At 44.4% G+C, this 25,122-nt stretch overlaps 2 protein-coding genes across 7 annotated transcripts in view; one reads left to right on the top strand and one right to left on the bottom strand.

The window, feature by feature from the left end:
- Positions 1-5,847: 5,847 nt before the first annotated feature.
- On the bottom strand, positions 5,848-16,900 carry MRPL10 (mitochondrial ribosomal protein L10). 6 transcript variants are annotated; one of them, XM_053261559.1, is made up of 6 exons: positions 16,844-16,900; positions 14,826-14,873; positions 13,065-13,231; positions 10,540-10,704; positions 8,960-9,104; positions 5,848-7,111 (listed from the first exon to the last, which is right to left on the bottom strand). In XM_053261559.1, the coding sequence occupies exons 1-6, from the start codon at positions 16,854-16,856 to the stop codon at positions 6,864-6,866; spliced, it is 786 nt and encodes a 261-aa protein (XP_053117534.1). In that variant the 5' UTR covers positions 16,857-16,900; the 3' UTR covers positions 5,848-6,863. The 6 variants fall into 6 exon arrangements, with proteins under 6 accessions (XP_053117534.1, XP_053117533.1, XP_053117531.1 ...); XM_053261558.1 differs by having other exon boundaries at positions 14,826-14,878; positions 16,844-16,887; XM_053261556.1 differs by lacking the exon at positions 16,844-16,900 and adding an exon at positions 16,379-16,618 and having other exon boundaries at positions 14,826-14,878.
- Positions 16,901-17,006: 106 nt separating this feature from the next.
- The window catches only part of LRRC46 (leucine rich repeat containing 46), a 12,044-nt gene continuing 3,928 nt past the window's right edge, over positions 17,007-25,122 (top strand). The window contains exons 1-4 of the mRNA XM_053261555.1: positions 17,007-17,145; positions 21,489-21,591; positions 21,694-21,802; positions 23,923-23,969. Coding sequence (XP_053117530.1) covers positions 17,136-17,145; positions 21,489-21,591; positions 21,694-21,802; positions 23,923-23,969 — 269 coding nt within the window. The 5' untranslated portion in view covers positions 17,007-17,135. The remainder of the gene's footprint in view (positions 17,146-21,488; positions 21,592-21,693; positions 21,803-23,922; positions 23,970-25,122) is intronic.

Raw genomic sequence — 25,122 nt, 5'->3', positions numbered from 1 at the left:
TCACAGCCTGTACCTCTTACATTTCATGGCTATTTGGCTTCTTTTTAGACTGTATTTCTTTTTCTCTGTACCAGTGTACGTGTACATATATATCTGCAAGCCAAGGACCGATGAGATGCACTTTAGTCTGTGAAAGCTAGTCTTTTAAGGTGCCATAAAATATTGTTTTTGCTGCCACAGACTGACATGGCTGCCCTCTGGAAGTGGTTTCTAAAAGAAAAGAGGCTTGAGAGATCAGATCCTTCTTTGAGCAACCACTGGAATTCCAGAGGAGGAGAATTATGAATCTTAACCCATTTAAACAATGCACGCTCTCATGCAGCTTGCATTCATTTTAGCAAGGCACATATAAGAGAATTGTTAGCTAGATAATTTTACTTTATATTTTAACATGTACAATAAATTGTGTACAATCCAACTGTTCTAAATCATCAGTTGCTCACGCAATATTTTGCATGTATGGAATGTAACATTATCAGCTAGTCACGTCATTCAAAATGCATCTCTTACAACTTTTAAAAAGGCAGTCAAGACACATTTGTTCACCCAGGCTTTTAATTAGATAGTGAGGCGGGTCTCATGATCCAAGAGACCTGCCTGGGGAGGGTGAGCGGGGAGAGCGGGCACACGAGCAGGGCGGCAGCCCTGGGTGGCCGGATTGGCCACCCACACGACTGCCGGCTCCGTGACGGATCTGGCAGGGGCTGGGAGGATCGGGGGGCCGTGCAGCCCCCGGAAGCTCCAATATGCCCTGCACGAGCGCGCAGGGCATACTGGAGAGACACACACATACACCCCGAGCCGGGAGGCTGCTTTTAAGCCTCTCAGCTGGGGGTCTACTCGTGAGAAGCCACGCCGCGGCTACTCACAATTTAAAAAACCGGGTTTGTGGAGCGCTCGCTCCGCAAACCCGGTTTAAGAGGAGGGCTAGTTCGGCGGGTTAATTGCCAGGAAGCTACCGGGCTACGCCTGAGAGCCCCATTGTTTTAATTGTTTTTTTAAATAGTTTTCACATTTTAAATTTTAATTTTTGTAATGTTTTAATCTTTTTATCTGTTTTTATTATTTTGTTGTAAACTGCCCAGAGACTTGCGTTTTGGGCAGTATATAAATGTTTTAAATCAATAAAATAAACAAAACAATCCTATCAGGATCTGGAGAAAATACATGCGCCATATTTGTAAGCCACTTAGACATTTCTTATACAGGTGTATATAAATAATTTGGTTAGTTCATTTATATCCCACTGTTCTTCTATCATGGGACTTGAGGCACTGCACATAGGGTTCCCAAACAGTCACCCATCTAAGCACTGATCAAACCCAGACCTCCTTGGCTTTGAGTAAGAAAGCTGTATCATGTGCCCTCAGACTATGTATGGAACCACGTTCTGTTACATACAATAAGTTCTGTAATATGCAATGCAATAAAAGCTGTTATTCTCCAGCCTTGTCACATAGTGAGGACATTGCTGAGCAACTCCTGACTAGATATCTGCCTAGTTTGAGTGAGCACAAGAACTACCAATACTATATTAGAGTGATAAAGAATATTAATAATAAAGTTATATAGCAATAGCACTTGATTTATATACCACTTTATAGCCGGAGCTCTCTAAGCGGTTTACAATGATTTAGCATATTGCCCCCAACATTCTGGGTACTCATTTTACCGACCTCGGAAGGATGGAAGGCTGAGTCAGCCTTGAGCCCCTGGTCAGGATCGAACTTGTAACCTTCTGGTTACAGGGCGGCAGGTTTTTTTTACCACTGCGCCACCAGGGTTATAGACGTACTAGACCACTATTAATGAGCAAAATTACTGTTTTTGCTCATCTATAAGGTACAGTCAAGAGCTTCTAATGTTTTTGTTGTTACTGATACATTAGATATTAGTAATCATTTACAATTAAACCACCCAGAGACGTAAGTTTTGGGCGGTATAAAGATATGTTTCATAAATAAATAAATTATTAGATTATAATAATGAAGAAAAACTTCTTCTTTGGGAGAGCAAGCTTCGGCCCTCCCACAACAGAGCTTAAGAGGAACTACTGAGAATTGTGCTCACCTAGAACTGTACAGCCCCACATGCGGAGGGCAATGTACAATGTATGATGCACATAGACACATTACACCCCCATGGAGGATACCTCGTGCTGAAGACCAGAACACCCACCATCAGCAGGGTGGGCAGCTCTTACAACATTGTATCAAGTGCTCAATTTTATTTTTTGTCCATTGGGTGGAATGACAGCTATTCCCTTGCATGGAAAAAAGTAAAGGGATATGTTAAGGATCACCACAGAGTTGGGGACTAACTCTGTTTCCCGACCAAGGTAGCTCCTGAGTTCAAGGCAAAGGGGAGGTTCCCTAGCACCACAACTGGGAACCAAAGTAAATCCCAAGAATGTTGTCCCAACAGGAGGCAGTGAGGACAGAGCCTGTATTCACCCAGGGTTCCTTTTCTTTGCTATGCTGTAGTTTGGAAGAACTCAGAAACTTGTTGCTTTCAACAACATAAATGGCCCAGGGACTCAGGGGAAAGGCCCTTTCTGCGGCTTTGGCATGCACTTCCTGTCAAAATAAGAGCTTCTCCATCTCTGATTTCATTTTAAAAGACCCTTAAGACACACCTGTTTCCTCAGCCTTATAATTGAAATTAATTTCAGACTGTTTGTTTTTATGCTTTGAAATTTTGTTTCACTTTTTGTTTCTATTTTGTGACAGTGTGTTGTTTTTATTTATATATTGTAATTTGGATTGTGTACATCACCTACAGATGTATACATAGAAGGAATATGAATATGATACATACATAAATAAAATGATGGCAGTGATTATGAGGGGGTCTTAATGAGAGATATCACTTCACCTTGTTTGAATTTTCTGCCTTTTGTGATCCACACAGCAGCAAACGTTTTCATCCATTTTTGCTGGACTGTCTAGTTGACACAATAACAACTCCCAGAAGGGTAGCCATGATAGTCTGCCAGGAAACACAACAGTGCTTTGTGACACTTTAAAGACTAACAAAGTAGTTTTAGCATCAGCTTTTGTGGACTAGTGTCCAGAAGGCTCTACTCCAAGAAAGATTATACTAAAAGAGGGGTGGGGGGAGGTTAGTCTAAGATGCCACTATATTTTTTGTTGTTTTAGCTGAAATGGGAATGTGCTATTACAGCTCAGTTGTATGTCTTTCAATGTGTATACTTTGAATGGATACATGCATTTTTGTAGTATACGTTCTCCTGTGTCAAGTGCTGAAGGGCATACATTTGGGAAGGAGAGCTGGTCTTGTGGTAGCAAACATGACTTGTCCCCTTAGCTAAGCAGGGTCCACCCTGGTTGCATATGAATGGGAGACTTGATGTGTGAGCACTGGAAGATCTTCCCACCAGGGGATGGAGCCGCTTTGGGAAGAGCAGAAGGTTTCAAGTTCCCTCCCTGGCTTCTCCAAGATAGGGCTGAGAGAGATTCCTGCCTGCAACCTTGGAGAAGCCGCCGCCAGTCTGTGAAGACAATACTGAGCTAGATAGACCAATGGTCTGACTCAGTATACAGCAGCTTCCTATGTTCCTAAGAGAATTATCAGTGCTTAATCTGGCCTGAAGACAGTTTACTAGCTCTCAACATTGAACCTATTTCATTACCCATGTCTAACACTTTTACAGAGTTCACACTGCACTGTAGGTGGCCCTTGAAAGATGGCCCTTGAAAGGTGGCCCTTGAAAGATGAGATCATACCTAACCATGTGCAAAGTGCCTCGAATTTTCTACTGAATAATTACAATCAGCCCCAACACTGCATCTTGAGTTATGGGCTCACTTCAGGGTGAGTCACTCCCTTTTTCTCTATGCAAGTCTGATACCTTTTCACATGCAATTTGCTAGAAAGAAGTGTGTTCAGCTGTATGCAGACTGCTTTCAAGAGATACTCATCTCAGTTGTGTTGCAGCTGATTGAAAGAATCACTGATTATACTGGTGCAATAGCGCCAATATAGTTAAGCTGGAGAGTGTTTTCAATGTTTACTGTTATAAGCCCTGAATATTCTGTTGCTAATAAAACCAAAACAATATGACTGATCTGCCTGGCTAGCAGCACACATTCACTAGGTGGCAAGACACACCTCCCCCGCAAATGTGGTGAAGATCCATTAGGAAATGGCTTAGATAGAGCAGTTTAAAATTTTCCTCTTTTGAGCAGGGGTTTAAAGGGGTTGATGACATCTTTTCAGTTTGAGGAAGTGCTATTTAAATGATTTTGTAGTCCATTTGCTTCGTTTCAGCTTGAAAAGTGCCTTTTGTATAGCTCCCTGTGACCCAACTGATTATTATACAATTGATCCTCAAAGTTGGGTTTTAAGAGGCAGAAGAATGAATTTTTAGTACTAATAGAATCTGTGCAGTAGCAAGTTTGAGGCTACAGTGCCCACAGCACTGCCCACAATAAGCATGGTGGCTGACTTGCTGCCCTGCCCCTGCCCCCTCGACCCTGCTGCCATGCTCCTGCCCACTGCTCCATTCCGCTGACTCGCTGCCCCAACCTTGCTGCTGCGCGCCTACCTGCCACTTGCCCCAGAAAGCCATATTCCCTGTCAGCTGCCCTGGCATCTGCCCTCAGGGCTCAGATGGCCTGCACACATGCATGGAAACAATCTGAGCCCAGGAGTGGGCCAGTGGCAGAGAATGCTGCCTCCCACAACTCCATTCTGGTACGTTCCAGCACGCACCTTGCTCAGCATTCCTGCTGGCTGCCCCAGCCTCTCAGGGCTCAGATGGTCTCCACTTTATGTGCGGACTACACATATGCACAGAGGCCATCTGAGCCCTAGGGGCGGGGCAACCAGCAAGGAGTGCCGGCTTGCCGGGGCCAGGACAAGGTGGAGCATGCTGGAACAGGTGAGGCTGGCTTAAAAAAAAAAAAATCTTATGTTTAAGAAAAAGGGGGGAAATGAAGTACAGATTTAAAGTGAACACAATTTGCCTGCTTCTTCTTGTTTCCTTATTCACTGCTGAATAATCATGAGGTAGGATCATACAGTCACTATTACTGAATCCACTGATTTCATTTACTTGTGTTTTTTCAGGTGGTGGAGAGTGTAATTTTATCTTATTTGAAGGTTTTACAAAGTTTTTGGCTGTTTTACCTTGTGGTTTGTATAAGCTCTTCCCTATAGTGTCTAATCAGATTTCCCTTTCTAAAACACTTGGAAATTCAGTAATCCCAAAACTTTCAGTTTAAAATGAGAGTTAAGCTGCTCTACCTAGTGCTCTACCTGCACTATAAAGAATGGAAATTGCAAGTTATGGTGCTCATCTTAACTTTTGTACCATATAAACTGTAAAGACTTTGTACTGTCTGATATATGATAGATTTAGAAATGAGGCTCCATGCATCCACACTTGGCCTTGATCAGAGATGCATCAGGCAGAAATTTATCAGAGGCACAGGTGCGTCGGCGACTTCCAGTCATATCTGGAAGACAAGGGCAATGGGGCAGCAGGGAGGTACACTGCCATCCTGATGGGCTTTGAAAAACACGGACGCTGGTGGGGGGAAGTGGCAGGAGGGGAAAGTGGCAGGAGGGGAAAGTGCACCTTCCCCCGCTCTTAAAGATAGACCCCCGCTGCCTTCGAACCTGTGGAACCACAGGTTCTTCGAACCGGTTCGAAGACCCATAAAGGGCCTCTGAACCGGTTCCATGTACATTCCTAAATATCACTAGGGCTGCAAAATAAAAAGGGGGTTGAACTTGTTTAACTGTACATTCCCCCAATATGACACAAAGGCTATCTGAAAGCCACAGACGAAAGTGATGACTAAAAGTCTACATTCCACCAAACATACTCCAAGCCTATGTTTATTCAGTACTTGATTAAAAAAGGAAGAAAAATATGGTTTTAACAATTTGTTTGAAAGTGTGTGGACAACAACTTGTGAAAGCTCAGAGGATTGAGCAAAATCTTCAATGGACAGGGATAGAGACATGCATGAACCCAGAAGCCATTTTCATGGTCAGAATGGTGTTGCTGACCTCACAAATGGCTTCCAGGCATGCGCAGAGGACATGTGCATGCCGGTACCATGTGCAGGCTGTTGGGGGGAGCAGTGCAGCAGCAGGAAGCTGCATGGAGCAGCAGGCATGCAGGTAAGGACCCACTCTACTCACTTTTGAAGGTGCTGCTTGCTGTCCACCCCAGCACTGCCCTTGAACTGGTTCATGATTGGGCCAAACCGGCACAAACCAGTTTACAAAACCACAAACTGGTGCATATTTGAACCACTGCACAAACCAAGGTTTGTGTACATCTCTAGAGATGGGGTTAAGTTTCAGTATTGTATATAGCCATTCCCCATGATCAGCAAACAAGCCGTTATTTATATTAAAACTTGTAGCCAAGTTTTATTAAAATAAATATTGGCCACCCCATCTTCCCATAAACCCAATCTCCTAACATGATACACACAATAGGATCCTTTTTAGAAAGTAGTAATAATATTAAGATTGGCAGCTGCAAGCATGTGGTATAATTCTTCAGGAAATTGTTCCACAGAGTTAAGCATTGTGTTGGGTTTAACAGTTGGCTCCTCTATTTACCAGTTTATTTTAGATCACAGCAGAATTAATAGATTCCCACTGGGTTGCCTCCACTCTTGTTGGCCTGCTTTATAAGTCAGTGTAAATGTGAACCAATTTCCATGTCCAGATGGAATGAGCATCCCTCATTCATGGGGGTCATCATTTTAACCCTCTTGATATGGAGACCTTAGTCTGTCCCTCCAATCCAAACTAGGGCCATACAACCAACAGATGCCAGTTTGTGTCCAGGGTGATGAACAGGCATTGGAGAGGATTAATCAAGCAGCTTCTGACTTCTCAGGAGTCTTCTCCTCCTTAGCTTCAACTGCTTCACCACTCTGCTGTTTAACGTATTGGTCCAGCAAGGAAGTCAAGTGAACAGGGCCGCGTTGCAGAAGTGTACTAGTCTGGGAGGTCATGAGAGAGAGTGTACCCACCACTTGCCCTTGAGCAGCCACCATGGAGGGCAAATTAGCGTAGTTGGTGAAACCTTGCTTGCTTAGGATGGTATTGTCAATGTAAGCTCCTGGAAAAATGAAACAAAAAGGTGCAGAGATAGGACCCAATGTATTAAAACAAACAAACAAGAAACACTTTGGTGAGAGGATTACAGAATCCCGTTTTACCATTTTGGTTCCACAACTGCAGGCAGGCAGCGTGCACACACAGACACAGACAGCGCTGGCTGAATGCTTTTAAAACAAAACTGAATGGTGAGAGAGAATTTTGCATTGGTCTAGTGTCACATTTTCTTAACAGATACCCAAATTTGGGTTTTCTTGGGCCACGTTTTGGTTTGAATTTGCAGTAAGTGATTGTTTGCCCTTCATACTGTACATTTTAACGGACTTTTCAGTGATTTACCATACTTGTATCCCACTCTTCCTTTTAAAGAGCTCAGAGTAGCTTCCCTAGGGCTTCCAGGTAGACCCTTCCTATTCAGGCAATGTACAGTGTCAGACCCTCTGAGCTTAACTGAAAAATCATATAATGTGCCTTCAGGACACTCTCTAGGCCAGGAGTTTTGAACCTTTTGCACTCTGCCGATCCTCAAGTATTACCCATGGACAGACCCCCATCTGCTATTTTCATAAGGCGCCAGTAAAAAGATAGAGAAAGAGAAGTACTCAGAATAGTTATTTTCAAGAACTTTATTCTGGCTCGCCAGGAAACAAATTAAATTCAGTGCAGCAAAGAATGTGCTTTAAAAACTCTGAGCCCTTTTCATATGCATTGCTGAGAAAGGCTGTGAACACTGAACACTAGAGCCTGTAACACTCTGATGTCTCTTTTCAACAATGAAGGTTAAATTGACATTCAAGTAAAACAAACGATGGACCACATCTGATTATAAATGGTGAACTACTTTTAATTCGAAATTGAATTTTCCACAGACCTGTGGGCCTACCCCATGGAGCCCAGGTTAAGAACCCCTGAGAGGCCAAGTCTCCCCACAATACCTTTAAACCTTAAAGAGTCAGGGCTACATGCTGCACAGTTTTCTGTTAAGGTAAGGGACCACTGGGGCTGCTATGCAGTTTTAAAGGCAGCCCCGATGTTATAACATTGTTGTTGCTGCAGAAAGACTTTAAAGTGCTTCCAGGAGCTTTCCCCGACAGCAGGCTCTACTGCGAATTTGCCCAAAAACCCCATGCAAAAAGTGGATTTAAAAAAAAACAACTCTGGACATAAATTGGGCTAAACTCCAATACACAGAGACAAACCCGAATCGTGTATGCAGCGCGCTCTGATATACCACACTGACTTTGGGATAAATCTGGCAGATATGTGAACACCCACCCATCCTCCTCCAGGCAGCGGCACAGCATTCCTTTCCATTTCCAATGGAGGGGAGCACTGCTTCGCCCTGCCCAGAAGTGCTTTAAAGTCTTTCTGCAGCAACCTCATAGCTATACCATGGGGCCTGCCTTTGAAGTTGGCAGCAGCCCCAGCAGGTCCTTTTCCATAGGAAGCTGCTGCCTTATATAGAGTCAGAGCACTGGTCCATCTAGTTTAGTATTGTCTGTACTGATGGTTTCAGGCATGAGTCTTTTCCAGCCCTACTTGGAGATGCCAGGGACTGAACCCAAGACCTTTTGCATACACAGCAGATGCTCAACCACTGAGCTACAGCCCCAGCCCCACACCCCAATGGAAGACAGCGCAGCATGCAACCTGCTGTCCCCTCCATTCTCAAGTAACTTCCACCCAGTTCTCCCCTTTGCCATCTCCACAAGTCCCTGACTTCTTTTGCCAGCCTTTGTCTTATTAATCAAACATGGATTTAAAGTCCTCTGGCTTGAAACTGCGTCACTTCTAGGCTTTGTGCTTAGTATATAGACATCACCATAAACATATAGCTCTCAGCACTTACCCAGGAGATTAATCTGTGGCACATTCTTCAAGACCCGCAGCATTTCTTGCACTCTTGTTTCTGGACTCACCAGTAGAAGGTTGCGATCCACAAAGAGAGGGAGAAGATTCTTATATTTTGATTCTGAAAGAAATGCTCTCATGATCTGAAAAACATTAAGGTAAAATTTCAGTTAAATAGGAGAAGTCACATAACAAGTGGGGGGCGGGGGGAGAGAGACCTATGAAAACAAGAAGAGTTTGGCAGGATGGTGGCGGTCTTTGCCTTGGTATGTTCTTGGATTTGCCTGAGCTAGCCCACTTGATTGTAATCATCATTTAAGAAAGTATTGCTACAGATTGGCTAAAAAGTATTTAAGAGAATGTCTTCTTCATCATGAACCCCACCACCTATTGAGATTGTCAGGAGAGGTCCGTCTGCAAGTTGCCACTGGCTCGTCTGGTGGCTACTCGGGTACGGGCCTTCTCCGTTGCTGCCCCAATGCTTTGGAACGTGCACCCTGCTGAAATAAGAGCCTCCCTATCTTTGACAATTTTTAAAAAATCTTTAAAGACACATTTGCTTTTAATTAAATACCGTTTTAATAGTTTTAACATTGTTTTAAAATATTGTTTTAAGGTTTTAAATTGTTGTAATGTTTTTACATTTTGCTGTCATTTATTTTAACCAATGTTTTAATTTATTTGTTGTCATTTATCTGTTTAACTAATGTTTTAGCTTTTCTGTGTTTTTTTTTCTGTTGTAAACCACCCAGAGACGTAAGTTATGGGTGGTATAAAAATATGTTAATAAACAAACAAACAAACAAATAATAAAGATGAACAGAAGCACACCCGGAAATTTCAACACAGTTTATCAAAACTCTTTTTGCATCATTAACCCCAGCTAACTTGGCAAAGAGGCACCTTTTAACGTGGTGATTCTCTTTATTTAGCAGAGGGAGAGTAACTGGCCCTATCCACCCCCAGCACAGTACCTCTAGTGACTGTTGCTGGTGTTTATCTTATGTTTCTTTTTAGATTGTGAGCCCTTTGGGGACAGGGAGCCATCTTATTTATTTGTTATTTCTCTGTGTAAACTGCCTTGAGCCATTTTTGGAAGGGCAGTATAGAAATTGAATTATCAATCAATCAATCAATCAATCAATCAATTAAAGAACTAGTGTTCCCTCTAACAGGGATTCCCAGATGTTGACTACAACTCCCAGAATCCCCAGTTGCAATGGCTTTTGCTTGAGGATTCTGGGAGTTGTAGTCAACAACATCTGAGAATCTCTGTTAGAGGGAACACTGTTCAGAACTCCTTCGGGTTTTTTTGTCCTAAGCAGGAACCTCTACATTTGTCTCAACCTTCCACTTTAAGCTAAGCTTGGTGGCAACTGGCTCTTTTCTAGCAGCAGATAGTTGTGTGCATAATGTTGTCTCACCCCTTTCATAGAAAGTGCCCGGAGATGGGAGAAGGTGTACGTCTAATGCCCACCCACACCACCCTCTGCAGCTCTGAGCAGTTGCTTAGAAACACTAGCCCCTCTTCACATTACCCTCTGAATTCTTAAAAAGATGATTTGCACAGAATAGTACCTCATTGGGGAAGAATTTCGCGTGGATGTTGTACTTCCGCAACCGATGCCTCATGAAAACTAGATCATATCCAGGAATATAATTGTATTGACACACAGCAATCATTTTATTCTCAAGGAATGCTTGCTCCACTTGCCGACGCAACAGCTTTGCATAGCCATTTTCCTGGGGGAGGGGAGAAATTTATTTGTAGCCATGAGGACTGAGAAAAGTGAAGACCCACCAAACTTGGAAGGAGCCATGGTAAGGCAAGGACCCTACCAGTAGTAGGGTATACAATGATATGCATGAAGCTCCAAGTTCATTTCATGGCATCTCCAAGATACTCTTTTCGAGTATCCACAACACTCTCCTCTCACAAGCCTATCTCTAAGACCTGTTTCTTCAGCGAAACCTTTCCTAAACCAGTCCAGCATGCCCTTGTCTGCATATTCACTGCCAAAATACTTTCTTCTACTCCATTCTCAAATTGGGTGGGTTCACATGATCACTGCCAAGTCAGTAAGCTGGGAACCAGATTTCAGGGAGCACACACTCCTGGCGGATGTTTTGTGTGAAGCCACCAACCGGCAGTTCCTGCATTGGGCTCCCAAGATTGTACCAACTTCTGTAATCAAAAATTGAAGTTGGGCAGAGGATCTTAGTACAATTTTGAGAACCCAGTCCAGGAACTTGCAATTGGCAACTTTGCATGTTATGCCTGCCAGACGTTCCCAGATAACTCACTTGGTGGTGATCATGTGAGTCTGCCCATTGTCAGGGCTGGCCCAAGACATGTTTTTGTATTAAGTTATTTATACTCCACTTCCAAACTAATTTCCTGAAGCAGCTTACATTAAAACAAACAAACAAAAACGAACATTACAGAGACACAGTAGCATTAAAAACCATGCTCTCACACTATTCTTGTTCAACTCGTGGGGCGTAGCACAAGAGCACTTCCCAGCAAATAGCATCTTGCAGGTCAGAACTGTCTCCTACTGTGCTGCCCTTGATGGTACCCAAATTATCATGTGAGATGGCTGCCTTTGCTCACTGTGAACTCCTGACCCTCAATGCTGTCTTGCTCATCAAAGACGATAATCCCTTATGGGAGATAACAATGGATTAAAAATATATAAATCTGATTCTTTATTGTAAAAATTCAGTTATCCCTTAAAAATTATTTTTATATGCAATCCGAATGTAATACAAACATGTCAAAAATCTTCTCAGCCTTTTAAAACTGAATCCATTATCCTCTTTTAACTTACTTTTCGATGTAAAAAAGCAAACCAGAGACAATCATTATTTGACTTTTAAAGCTAAGTATTATAAATATGACACAACCCCATGCAATGCTTATTATTGTGCAAAGTATGAATACTTAGGAGTCGGTCCAAACAGCACAGATATGTAACTTCCAAATCACAGATAAACACTGTGCAACACAATAACTATCCACCTTTGCTTCTAGACATTTCAGAACACCTGGTCTTCAACTGAATTATCTTACTTAATGTCTTTGCATTTGTAAAGAGGGTGCCAAACAGAAATCCATCACCCCTGTCTGTGCAGATACAAATTCTGAAGTGCAAAAAGCATGGGAGTTGTATGTATGACGAGAGGTTTTGGATTATGCCTCTAAGGCAGGGGTTCCCAACAGGGGTACCCAAAGGGCTCCCAAGGGGTACTCAGAACCTACCTACCTCCCCACACTGCTGATAAGCATTTAAATGATTGGGTAAATCATTGGGGTAAATGAAGTAAATCCAATTTTACTTCAAATGGGAGTAATGTCAAAATGTTTATTTCAGTGGGAGTACCCATGAGTAACTTAGCCTGGATGTAAGTCAGTGACCAGAGCAGCCTGTCTCCTAACTGTAACATTTAAACGTGTGTACGTGCGCGCACGCGCGCACACACACACACACATACACACACACACACACATTCTATATGGACTATCTGAGCTGAAGTTATGGGCTTGTTAAAAATGGTTGGAACCCCTGTTCTAGGGAATATGAAGTTTTGATCAGTGCGTTTTACACAAACTTGATCTAATCTATTCACCCGGCCCAGTGCCAAAGGAATGTGGCACTTTCACATTCAAGTTAGCACTTTCAGAGCTAAATAAATCATTTAATTCAAATCCGAGCATCACTGGAAACAGACTTTGTGGTACAAAAGCTCAATAGTAGGCAGCATGTGTGAGGGCTCCAACACAACTTCAACATTAAAACTTCCCTTTTAATATATATGCCTAGGGAAGGCAGGGATGGAGTTCTTCAGAGACTGATAGGCCAAAAGCAGCGCCTGGAGCTGTTTGTAAGAGATTCAGGAAAAGGGCAGGGCAGCCGACACCAGTGTCACTTTGCTCTCAGTGAGCCGTTACTGTGATTAGCTGGCACAGAAACTGTACAAGACCCAATGCAACTGGCAACACCATGGAGAGAGAAGTGTGACAAGCCCACTTCAGGATTTTACCCACAGGGGGACCTCTACAGAGTCAGAGCCAGCCCAACAGGGGTGAGATATGCCATTACCTCCTCAATGACAACAGGGGGTTTGAAGCATGTCTCTGGGATTGCAGGTTTTGGCGGAATGTATTCTGTCACTGCCATCAGCTTCAGCCGCATGATGTGCATGGCTTTCCAGTGGCGGGTGACAGCTTTGGAGCCATGGCGGATGAGCTGAAGGGTAGGCAGCCAGCCTGGAACAGTAGGAAAAACAGGAAGACGATCAATTCTAGGCTGCAGAAAAGGCAAAACGAACACACACACACACACTTCCAAGTTCTAATAGAATCATCAAAGCATAAAGCTGTTTTATGAATTTATAATGTGCGTATAATTCAAATACTGTGTGCAGCCCCAAGGCTCAGTGTCAGAAGTGGAGCTGAAAGAGGAACCAAAGAGGGAAATTCATTTTTAGGACATGGCTTTGAACTGTTTTCATGCCTCAAAAATGACAGAGAATGAGATATTTAGGCACAGAGGGCTGCAACAAATATGCCCAGTGTCAGAGGTCAGAATCACTGGGCACCAACCTGGGCCCAAAGCCCAGCAGAAAGCCCTCTCCTAACCACCAACACCCATACTGCTCCTTGCTGTCACTGCCTGTATCTGCCTTCTCCAACTGTGCAGTCAGTGATGAGAGTGAGAAGACAGCACAGCAACAGCCTCCACTCACTCTGGCCTTGGCCCAATGGGCTATCACATGGGCAGCAGTAACAATGGTGAAGTGGGCCAACTCTAGGAGGAGGGCCAACTGAGGACACCTTATCCAGCCCCCTTCCAAAACCCCTGAAGCCAGCACTGGAGTACAGACGGTTTCTATCCAAGCATGGAACATTCCATTGTCTTCCATTCAGTGTGGAAGCCCTATTTGAAAGGGGAAGCATTTTCCATCATTATTTATTATAGAAAGCACCTGCAGATACAGAGGTCCTCACATGAACTGAAGCTCCTGATGGGGTTCTTAATGGTGCTACTAAAGAGCCTATCTATACATTCAAACTTAGGTCACAGATACATATTTCCAGATTTAGCTCCTGTCATTTTCACACATCAGGCAGTGTGTGGGCTAGTGATCTCATTTAGGAATTATTTTATGACGAAGAAAAGAAATAAAATAGCAAGCATGGCATCATCATTACATAGATTCATGAGCAGCCCAGGTTTCAAATGTCATGTGCAGTACTAGTCACTTCAACTTTAAAAAAAAAAGGAAAAAAGATACAGTTGAGTTGGAAATGCGCAAAAGGCATCTCAAGGTATTAGGAAGATAATCTTCCATACAAAGAGAAACAATCTGGGCTATTTGATTTAGGGAGAAAATAAACAAAGAGGAAAGCACAAGAGAGTCTGGGTTTTTTAAAAAAAGGATCTTAAGCAGTAATAAAACAATTCCAAAAAAGGGGGAAAGGGGGGGAACGAAACAGGGGTGTAGCTATAATTGAGCGGATGGGTTCAAAGAACCTGGGGCCCCCACCTCCACCCCTCCCTATTTTCTTCATCTCCTTCATTCTGAGGGGCCACCAGGGAAAGTGGTGAACACGGGCCCCCTCTCCCCTAGCTATGCCCCTGAAAGGAAGGCATCATCCACTGTCACCAAGAGGTGTCAGGTTTAAGATAAGCAAAAAGAACTTGCTTCCCACCAGGCACAATCAGCCTATGGAACTCACTGCCATAGAATGCTTGAGCTAGGAGGACCCAGTGTTACCAATGTCATAGTTGCCACCTCATATTAATATACACCACAATATACAAAGATGTCAGCTTCCTGCTTGGAAACACATACTATACCCTCTTCCTGTTTACAGTTCTCATCCAATCTCTTACTGCAGTTGCCAGCTTCACTGGGGTAGGGGAGAATATAGGGCATAGGAGAAACAAGGAAACAAGGATTATTGTGTATCTGCATGCAGCAGTGTTCACACTTCAATGTGGGAAGGAAATGCTAAATGCTAAATGCTAATAGACGGGGTACACAAAGGGAAATGGTAGAGCAAAAGTGTTAGGGAAGCACATGCAAATACAAAAGGAGGGTGCTTTTTCTGTTGAGCCCAATGGAATCAGATGCAGGAAGTGTTTAGGGTTGCCACCCACTCATCATTCATCACAGACTACTTGTATTTTGGATGCTTTTAATAAGTAGAAGAATTATTATGGGCAGATTTTGACCATATTTTCATGAGAAACAAAATCTCTATTGACAATGCATTTCACATGCATGACAAATCACAGATTATGTATCTTAAAATGCATTGTCCATAGAGATTTTGTTTCTCATGAAAATATAGTCAAAATCTGCCCACCTTGACAGCCTGCATTAAATCATCATGTTTTCTATCAATATAGTGCAATTTGTATGGCCCTCAACCACTTTGCCAGGTGCTTTCCCCAACACTAGCTAGGCACACTTCCCTTAACAGAGGGAACACTGAACATCAGGGGCATAGCTAAAACATAACAAAAAACTGCAGGGATATTTGGGTCTGGCATTCTCAAGAGCCCTGATGCAATATCCTAGTTTAAAGGATGGAGAAGTGGCTGCCATAAGCTCCTTTTGACAGCCTACTGTATTTACCGGAATTGAAGAAAACTCTGAATTTAAGACGGTCCCCTTTAAAAGTAGAGGTTAAACAGAAGTTATACCTGCATTTTCTCAAAAGGGACTCTGAATTTAAGACAACCTCCTGATTTCTAATATCAAAAAACTTGGAAAAAATCTAATCTTGGATTCAGATAAATACAATACTCCTCTTACCCCACTGATTGGGTGAATGGCTAGATACTTCATACTGATGTGGTGAATGGCTAGATACTTCTAGCTATTCAACAGCCAGATACTTCATGCCAGCTTAAAGAGCGACAACTCTAGAAATGCTACATGCTGGATGGGGGTGGGTGCAGTGATAAGGAGCTATAAAACACCTGTGGAACAGCTCTATCAGCTAGACATTAAGCGAAATCTCCTAATTGTAAGAGCTATTCTTCTCTATCCGTGTGGTTTGATTCTGTCCTGGAGAGAATCTGTCTATGTGGTCGCTAAGATTCGACACCGACTTGACGGCACTTAATCAATCAATCTGATCCTGGAACAGTCTGCCTCTGCAGAGCTGGGCTCCCCTACTCTATACTAGAGGTTTTCAAACAGAGGCTGGATGGTACCTTCCAACTCTAAAATCCCACGATTCTATAATTATCACTTTGGATTTTAATAAGGTAAAGTGCAGGCGCTGGATCACAATGAGGACGGAAAGGGAGACGCAACGCATGCGGAGGACAGGCTTTCGGATACAGCAAAGGCGGGAGAGCCAAAAAGTCCCCTAGTAGTATGTATCCACCTTCCTTACCAGTTTTGCAAAACCTTTTGCAACAGCCGGTAACAGCAGCCATCTTGAGGGCGGTGTGGAGCAAGGAAGGAGAGCATGATGGGATAGGAAACCTCCATAAAGCGGGGGGGGCGGGATTTAAAGGGGAAGGAGACCTTTATTGACCCTGCTGTGGAGAAGCGTGCCTGAATGAAGAGGGCGCCCCCGCTTCCCACAAGAAACCTCTGGTCCCCTAAGTGCTTTCTCTCGCATTCACGTATAGTTATCACACGTTTTAAGGGAAAGGCGATTCATCCTGGGACGGACTTGCTGTGTTGCTAAGGGGAACGTCCACCAAGGAGACCCTCTCCCCAAGCTGTTTCTAGGGAGGCGGCCCCACCCACCGATCCCCGCAAGCCATTACTAAGGAACCCTCCGAACAAAGAAACTGCCTCCTCAGCTGCTTTTGGCATCAGGATGGACACCCTGACAAGCTTCCTTCCACACCTTTCAACCACATCGCAAAGGGCCTCCATGCCTAATGCTAGGGACCCCCTTCAGAGGAGGACACCCCTTCCGGGTAGTTGCTAGGCAACCTCCAAGCTGTTGCTAACGTGGTTTTTGCCCCCCCCCACAACGTGTTGCTATGGATACCTTCCTGTTAGTCGGGAGCTGTTGCTATGGAGATTCCCAAAACGTGAATAACCCATAGGCACGAATTCATTCACAGGCCCAGCTAGGGGGGATTATGTTACTAGGAGTTGTATATCCACGTTGTATCTCTCTTTTGTGAAGAATCATGCCAGAAGGTGAGTACCGGTAATCTTATCTGAAGGGGTCACAAGCCTGGGATTGCCTGTGTTTGTGTGAGTGTGCCTGCATGTATGTATGGATGAAGACAAAGATTTATATACCGCTTTTCAACAAAAGTTCCCAAGCAAATAATGTATGTGTGTATGTATGTATTTAGTTCATTCAGTTTATCATATTTATATACCGCCTGATACGTGTATCTCTAGGCAGTGTACACAATTTAAAACACAATATAAAACAGAGTAAAAACAAAACAATTTCACAAAGTAACAATTAAAACAATTTTATGGAATAAAAACAATTAAACAGTTTAAATTAATTTTAATTAAAAGCTTGAGAAAACAGGTGTGTCCAGATGTGCCTGAACTGGCTCCAGTGGGGGGCGGGATTGGTTCCTTTTAAAAGTGTTACCTGAAAGTTAGCCATAGCAGCGCCATCTTAGATGAACTGAGCAAGAGTCCACTCCATTTTGTGAGCTGTTTGCTCCTTCCGCCACCCCACCGTTTTTCTGGTGTGGTGCCCACTTTCCAACAGGCAGTGTGTGACTGCAGCACTGCTCCCAGCCTGTGCAGAGCATCAGCACACACATGGCTGCCACGCATGCGCAGGCAGCTGGGAGCAGTGCTGCAGCCACGCATTGCCTTTTGGAAAGCAGGCACCACACCTGAAAAAGCGGTGAGGCTGCAGAGCAGCAGGTGAGGACCTGCTTACCTGCTTTTTAAAGGAACCGATCCCCGCCTCGCTGAACTGGTTCAAATGCAGGCGCCCAATCTGGTTTGGCACTTCCCTAAAGAGGCCAGTTTGGCACTTCCCTTAGGCACTTCCCTAAGGAGGTGCCAAACTGGTTCGGGGACATCCCTACAGGTGTGCATTGGGGGTCTTTTTAAAAGCAATCAGAGCTGGTAAAGTAAAGTCGTGCTATTGAGTCTATGTCAACTCCTGGAGACCACAGAGCCACATGGTTTTCTTTGGTAGAATACAGGAGAGGTTTACCATTGCCATCTCCTGCGCAGTATGAGAAGATGATGCTCTTATATTGACAGGGAATGTATTCCAAATAGGCTTGTGCCCGAAACGTTTCAGAGGCCATTATGGAGGCCTCCGAAAGGTTTTGGCTCCGGGGGCAGTTTCGGTGCTTTGGCATCGGCGGGGGTAGTCATTTAAGGGCGGGGGAGGGTGCACTTACCCCTCCCGCCACATATCCCCCGCCGGCACTCCGGCACTGTTAAGCCCCTCAGGGCGGCAGCATTCCTCCCTGCCGCCCCGTTTTTGTCATTGGCCGGAAATGGCCGAAAGGAGCATGCGCCCGTTGCGGGCGTGCACGTGCCCGTCTGCCATGCGGGTGCGCGCACATGACGGGCGCACGCGTGCTTGCTCCTTTCGGCCACTTCCGGCCGATGACAAAAACGGGGCAGCAGGGAGGAATGCTGCCGCCCCGAGGGTCTTAATAGTGACGGAGTGCCGGCGGGGGACATGCAGCGGGAGGGGTAAGTGCACCCTCCCCCGCCCTTAAAGGACTACCCCCACCGGTGCCGAAGAAACTTCGTGCACATCCCTAATTCCAAAGCCCTGGAGCAGCCACAGAGAAGGCCCAGTTCCAAGTCCCCACCAAACAAGTAGCAACCATAACCGGACCTCTCCAGATGATAGGCGGCAGGGTTCATGACAAAGGAGGCATTCTCTACATATAAGATTGCCATCTTTCTTTTAGCAGGGTCCCTTTTATTTACCTACTGCATGACAAACAAGAATTCAATAGATTAAAATTACCACCAAGGTTAGTTCCAGGTGTGGAGAGCCCTGGGGCAAAGCCTGATGCTAAGTCCTCCCACCCCTATTGTGCCTGCAGGTGTTCACATTATACCCGGAAAGTACTTGTGAAAACTAACTGGAGCAGTGGATGGACACTGCACCATAAGTTCTACTGCCCTAGCTGCAACCAGCAGTGTTGAAAGAAGGGTGTCCATGGCTGCCATACTCGGTGCTGAATATGTATACTGTCACACAAGTCTAAAGTTAGCTCACCCCTGATGTAGTGGGTAGAATGTTGGAATGCAACTGGGAAGACCAGCATTACAATTTCTGTTCAGGCATGGTAGTCTCTGGGTGACTTCGGGTCTCCTTGACATCTGGAGTGAGACAGTTGATGTACATTTTTTAAAAATAGAGTTTGTTCAGTACTTCGCACTTATGAAATCACTGCATTGTTTTTTTCTCATCACTGACAGGAAAGAAACATAAGACAATTAGAAGCATAAAAACCAAGCAAATGATTTGTCCAGTTGAAAATTAGGAGTATCATGATCTCAGTCCTCTTCTCCTGCCAGAGTGGGCCTGGGAGCCAGATATCTTTGGCCTCCCGAGATCTTCCTCTTGAGAAGCACCTTCTTCTTGCGGCAGAAATGTTCCTCAAGATCTTTTTGTAAAAGATCACACACACACACACACTCTGATGAAGTGAGGCCTGGACGTAGCTGTTCCTTAACACAGCCTACCCGCAGCCACATACTAGTGCACCACCATCTTAATCTATGTGGTCTTACAGAAACAGACCTTGTTTCACAGCTCTCTCCACTATCACTGCCTCCTTTTCCTCTTCTTCCTGTTAATTGGCCCTAGCCCCGAGTTATGTCCTTGAGGCAGCTAAAAGAACAAGAGAAAAGTGATTGAATAAATGAAAGGGTAGATTCATTATCTCTGAGGACACTGATGTTTCATTAGGCCTTCACATGTTGTACGTGTGAAGATGCTAGTTGAAGAGGTGATTACATGGGAAATCTGTATTTTTTAGTGTAAATTGTTATGCTCAGTGCTGGCCAGAAGCAGCAGAAGGAGGGGGTATTTAACATTATCATCATTTCTTCTGAAATATTCCTAAAAGTCAGGGGCGGAGCCACCATTGGGCCAACGGGTTCAAAGAACCCGGGCCATGCCCAATCAGGGGCCACACCTCATGCCCCAACACGCCCCCCGCGTCTGACGCGGGGGTGCTGGTTTAGCTCCAGAGCGGGGGCCACGCGGCCCCTTCAGGAGGTAAACTGAGGCTGGCACTGCGTTCACAGTGCAGCCAGGAGCGGCTCTTCCCCGCATGGCCCCTTTGGGGGTTGAACTCTGGGAGCCAGACCACGCCATCCGCGGCTGACATCAGATGCGGGGGGTGGGGTCAGCGGGGCCGCAGCCGCACCCAGGCCGCCAGTGGTCAGCCTCCGCCACTGCTAAAAGTACAATCGTGTGGGTCATTCTTGCACATTGGACTTTCAGTTCTAGAAAGGCAGGGTGTGAGCAAAAATATTTCACCTGTATTTGCCCTCAAGCATCATCAGTTAAACAGATAGTTCATGTTTGGAGATCTAACAACTAATATAGTCCCAGGCAGGCTGCTGTTCAGTCCAACATGGCTTTTTAATGTCTAAAATCCACATAATCAATCCACATTCAGTGAACCTGAACATACACTATTTCTTAAGATAACATGAGAAGTATCTTGCAGAATCAGACCAAGACCCCAGTCCAGATGTTTTTCCAAGCTACTCAGCAACCCACAAGTATGAGGTCACGGTAATCTCTCTAAAATTTGGCCAGGGTCCAGCAGTGAACTACAGATTCCCTTCTGCCCACACCTGCCTTATAGTATTACTAAAGCTGTAATCCTGTGCAGAGTTAATTGGGAGAGGAGAGCTAAATGACTTGTTCCCTTAGCTAAGCAGGGTCTACCCTGGTTGCATATGAAAGGGACACTAGAAGTGTGAGCACTGTAAGATATTCCCCTTAGGGGATGGAGCCGCTCTGGAAAGAGCATCTAGGTTCCAAGTTCCCTCCCTGGCATCTCCAAGATAGGGCTGAGAGAGATTCCTGCCTGCAACCCTGGAGAAGCTGCTGCCAGTTTGTGTAGACAATACTGAGCTAGATGGACCAATGTTCTGACTTAGTATATGGTAAGTTCCTATGAGTTGTGTTGATCACAGTGATACATATTTCTGACGAAATTTGTGTTGTAGCATTTTGTGCAAAAACATCACTTTGAGTTGGACGGAATGCTTGTGCATCTTGAAGATAAGACTGTCTTTGGAGTTTCAACGGGAGGATCAGTTCCTTATTCAGGTTTCTCATGCAGCTCTCTGCGTTGAATAAGGAATAAGGAACTGGGAACAAGGAACCAACTTCAGCCCTAGGATTAGGCTGCAGTGCAAGACAATGAATGTGAAGTAGTTTGGCCTATAAAAACATATAAAACAAGTATTGTTATATTTGTATTTCCTTGGGTCTATCTTTGAATTGTTAGTTAAACATCATTTGGATTTGGGATTCAGAGAAGTAAGAATTCTAATGTTGGTTTCAGAGAAATCACAGACCTCCTGCAAAGCAGGGGTAAACTTGACAAAAACCCTCATCGCCTGGAGAAACCTGTTCATCCCAGCAGAAGAGGTGGTCCTGGAGAATACGTGAGTATCCTAAGGTTGTTCAAACTGGTGGTAAGATTTAATTGAGGGTGATAATACTTGGGGAAGGAAGGCGTTACAGTTCTGAAAAACCTCTCTCTTCAGATCCCAAGCCTTGGCGTCTCTTCAGATCCTCCGGCTAGACAGGGAGAGAATTAGCTGTATTTCAAACCTGCAAGGTTTAGAACAGCTCCACAGTATCTACCTTCAACAGGTAAAGCATTCTATCACTCTGTTTGCTGTCCTGTTACAACAGACTCTTTTAATCCATTCTGACTTGGACACTAAGATTTTTGCCGTACCAGAACTGGATGTTACCAGTGCACCATCTGGTCTTGTTATATTGGATGGTTTTCAGTATTTGAAATTTTAAAATCTGTAATTCTGATTGTGGTTTTAGCTTAATTTGGTTCATTTCATTAGTTTGGTTTTACATTGTAACTATTTTATAAATGTTCTGAGCCACCCTGAGCAGTAGTATACAGGAAGGGCAGGGTATAAATATTTTAAACAATAAATAAATAAGGTGGGGCCCCTGTGCTTCACATGGACTCTAAGCTCATACCTGCACTGGTTTCTCCCTTGACATGGGTGACAGAAAAGACAATAGGACTCGTGCATCTCCCCATAGCAGTTAGTTTTCTAACCAACTTTTCTCCTGACGTGGGGTAGTTTGAACATCTTGCTGCCGGAATGGGAAGAGGAGATGTGTACTTTCAGATCCAAACCTTACAAAAACGTGTGGAGTCCCCAAAAGTGAAAATAATTCACCCTCTTCAATCCCTCCACTTTTCCTGTAATCTGGTCTAAGTCAAGGCTATGTATATCTCGGAATTCCACAGGTGTGCTGTACAGATGCAGAATGTGATATGAGGTTCAGGATTCAGCATCCTGCGGATATTAACTATAATTTAAATAAAATAAATGGAGTTTTTATTCTGGGGTAAATAATAGCAGCCGGATTGAGGCCCCCATGGATCAGGTAGGGCAGGCATCCCCAAACTGCGGCCCTCCAGATGTTGCTGAACTACAACTCCCAGCATACCCAGCCACAAAAAATTGTGTCTAGGGATGCTGGGAGTTGTAGTTCAGCAACATCTGGAGGGCCGCAGTTTGGGGATGCATGAGGTAGGGGATAGGATTAAAGCCCCCCACTCCACCAGGTCCCAGTCCTCAAGGGCTCCTGCTCCAGCTGCTATTAGGTAAAGAAAAAATAAGACTTGGGGGTAAAGACACTTGAAATGTTATGTGTACTGTAACCCTTATGTTTCTAGCCTTCGGGGCTGCAGCAAAGTTAGGCCTGAAAGCATTTGGGCAATGCAGGGTTGAATAACCAAAATGCGACAGCCAGATTGGTCTCTGGGGTATCCCAGGGAGACCACATTATGCCTGTTCTCAAACAGTTGAACTGGCTACCAATGTTCCCAGGCAAAGTACAAAGTGCTGGTTATCACCTTTAAAACCCTGAATGGCTTAGGCCCGGGTTACCTGAGGGAATGCCTTACTCTACAAGATCCCCCCCAAACACACTCATTGAGATCATCAGGAGGGGTCTGTCTTTGGGTGCCACCGGTTCATCTGGTGGCAACCTGGGAGCAGGCCTTCTCTGTTGTCGTCACCCCTAGGTTGTGGAACATGTTCCCCGTGGATATATGAGCATTGTCTTTGTTGATCTTTTTAGCCTGGCTTTTAATGGTATTTAGTTTTAATGTTATCTAGTTTTAATTGTAATTGTAATTTGCTTTTAACTGGTTTATGTTTTTAATTGTTGTTGTTTTTTAATGTGAATCTCCCCGAGCCACTTTTGGAAGGGCAGTGTATAAATAAAATAAAATAAATAAATATAATAGAATGGGGGCAGGGGAGAAGCAAGCTTTACAGGAGAGGTAGATTTGTGTGCTCAGAGCCCTGCAGGGTTCTTTGTCTTTCCCCATGACTACCAGAGGCAGAATAAACATAGGCAAAGCAAGGCAACATATGAGAATTTTCATAGCAGAATCCATACAGGTTGAAAAATTCAGCTAGCGGGGTGGGTTGGCTCAGAATTTTTTTTTAATTTTGGCACATAAACTTGATTCCCCCCACCCCCAAATACAGAGTATAGTCATCCTTGCAATTACTGTGGGAACATCCTGGGAGAAAGACATCTGCCATTTTCAAGGACAACACCACTGACATGCTGGGTTGTGTGCAGAGCAGCACAGAGCCAGGCACACAGGCAGGAGAAATGCCCACACATGCAAACGAGCCCCTCAGCTGCTCTGCATTCAGCAACACTCAGTTCATGAACTTCTTTGTGATTCAGAAGCTGACTCATGACCATTTCATTTTTAGAACCAAATAGAGAAAATTGAAAACCTGAGCTGCCTCCCCAACCTGAAGTAAGTGGTTTTTCTTGTTTTTCCAACAAAATGATTCACCATTACAGAAGGGGGGAAACATTTGAAAAAGTCATTCCTTGTGTGTGGAAGGTGAGGTAATTCCAGCTACTCCCAATAAAGCCCAAATGATTGGGATTTTGGGGAAACAAGTTAGTACTCTGTTACGTGCACCCCCCACCCCACCTTCTTCAAATAGTGAGAAGTTCCTGGGCTGCAATGCTTCTCGGGTTCTGGTTTTCCTTTGAGGAGGGATCACTGGAGACTTATGATGTCTTTGTAATATTTAATTTATTTACACAGATATGTAAGTTGAGTATCAGTTGGAAGATAGCAGAGCATTCCTATTAGTCAGCAACAGGTGACATCCACTCTCCGTGAAGACACTCCTGCACCCTCAAAGGTTCTGCTACCCTTCTGCCTGGCTTATGCAGTCCAGGCTCTTCCAAAAATAGTCTCGTCTTCATTTCTGCCAGTCTAACCTCATATTCTTGCTGTTCCCCCCCGCCCACTGTCTTAACACAGACACACCCCACAAGGGAGGAGGGAGGCAGGATGATGTTACCTTTAGCCCCTCCTTGGAAGTGGGTCTTATACAGCTGTTCCTGGCCTCACTTGGTCACTTAGAATACAGTCAGAGCCATTAATTCCACGGTACCACTTCAGACTGTAGCCATGAACTTAACTGGGCTATACCACTTCAGACTGTAGGTGGTGGCAGATGTTACTGAATGTTCTTCCAAACATTCCCTCTACATCGAAAACTAGCATTTCAGGAAGAAAACTAAGCTAGAGTGCTTCTCCCTGACATGCTGGTTTTCAGTGTGGAGGGGATGTTTTTATCACCTCAGTGAGTCAGAGGCAGATATATTGATAGCTTGAATAGTGAGATTTGGAAACTTCTGGTTGACTATTATTATTATTATTATTATTATTATTATTATTTTTACATTTATATCCCGCTCTTCCTTCAAGGAGCCCAGAGCGGTGTACTACATACTTGAGTTTCTCTTTCACAACAACCCTGTGAAGTAGGTTAGGCTGAGAGAGAAATGACTGGCCCAGAGTCACCCAGCTAGTTTCATGGCTGAATGGGGATTTGAACTCGGGTCTCCCCGGTCCTAGTCCAGCACTCTAACCACTATACCACGCTGGC

Source organism: Hemicordylus capensis, chromosome 6 (assembly GCF_027244095.1).
Source record: "Hemicordylus capensis ecotype Gifberg chromosome 6, rHemCap1.1.pri, whole genome shotgun sequence".
Lineage (NCBI taxonomy): Eukaryota > Metazoa > Chordata > Lepidosauria > Squamata > Cordylidae > Hemicordylus > Hemicordylus capensis.
Note: the sequence above shows the minus strand (reverse complement) of the source record. Positions and strands in the feature narration are given on the sequence as shown.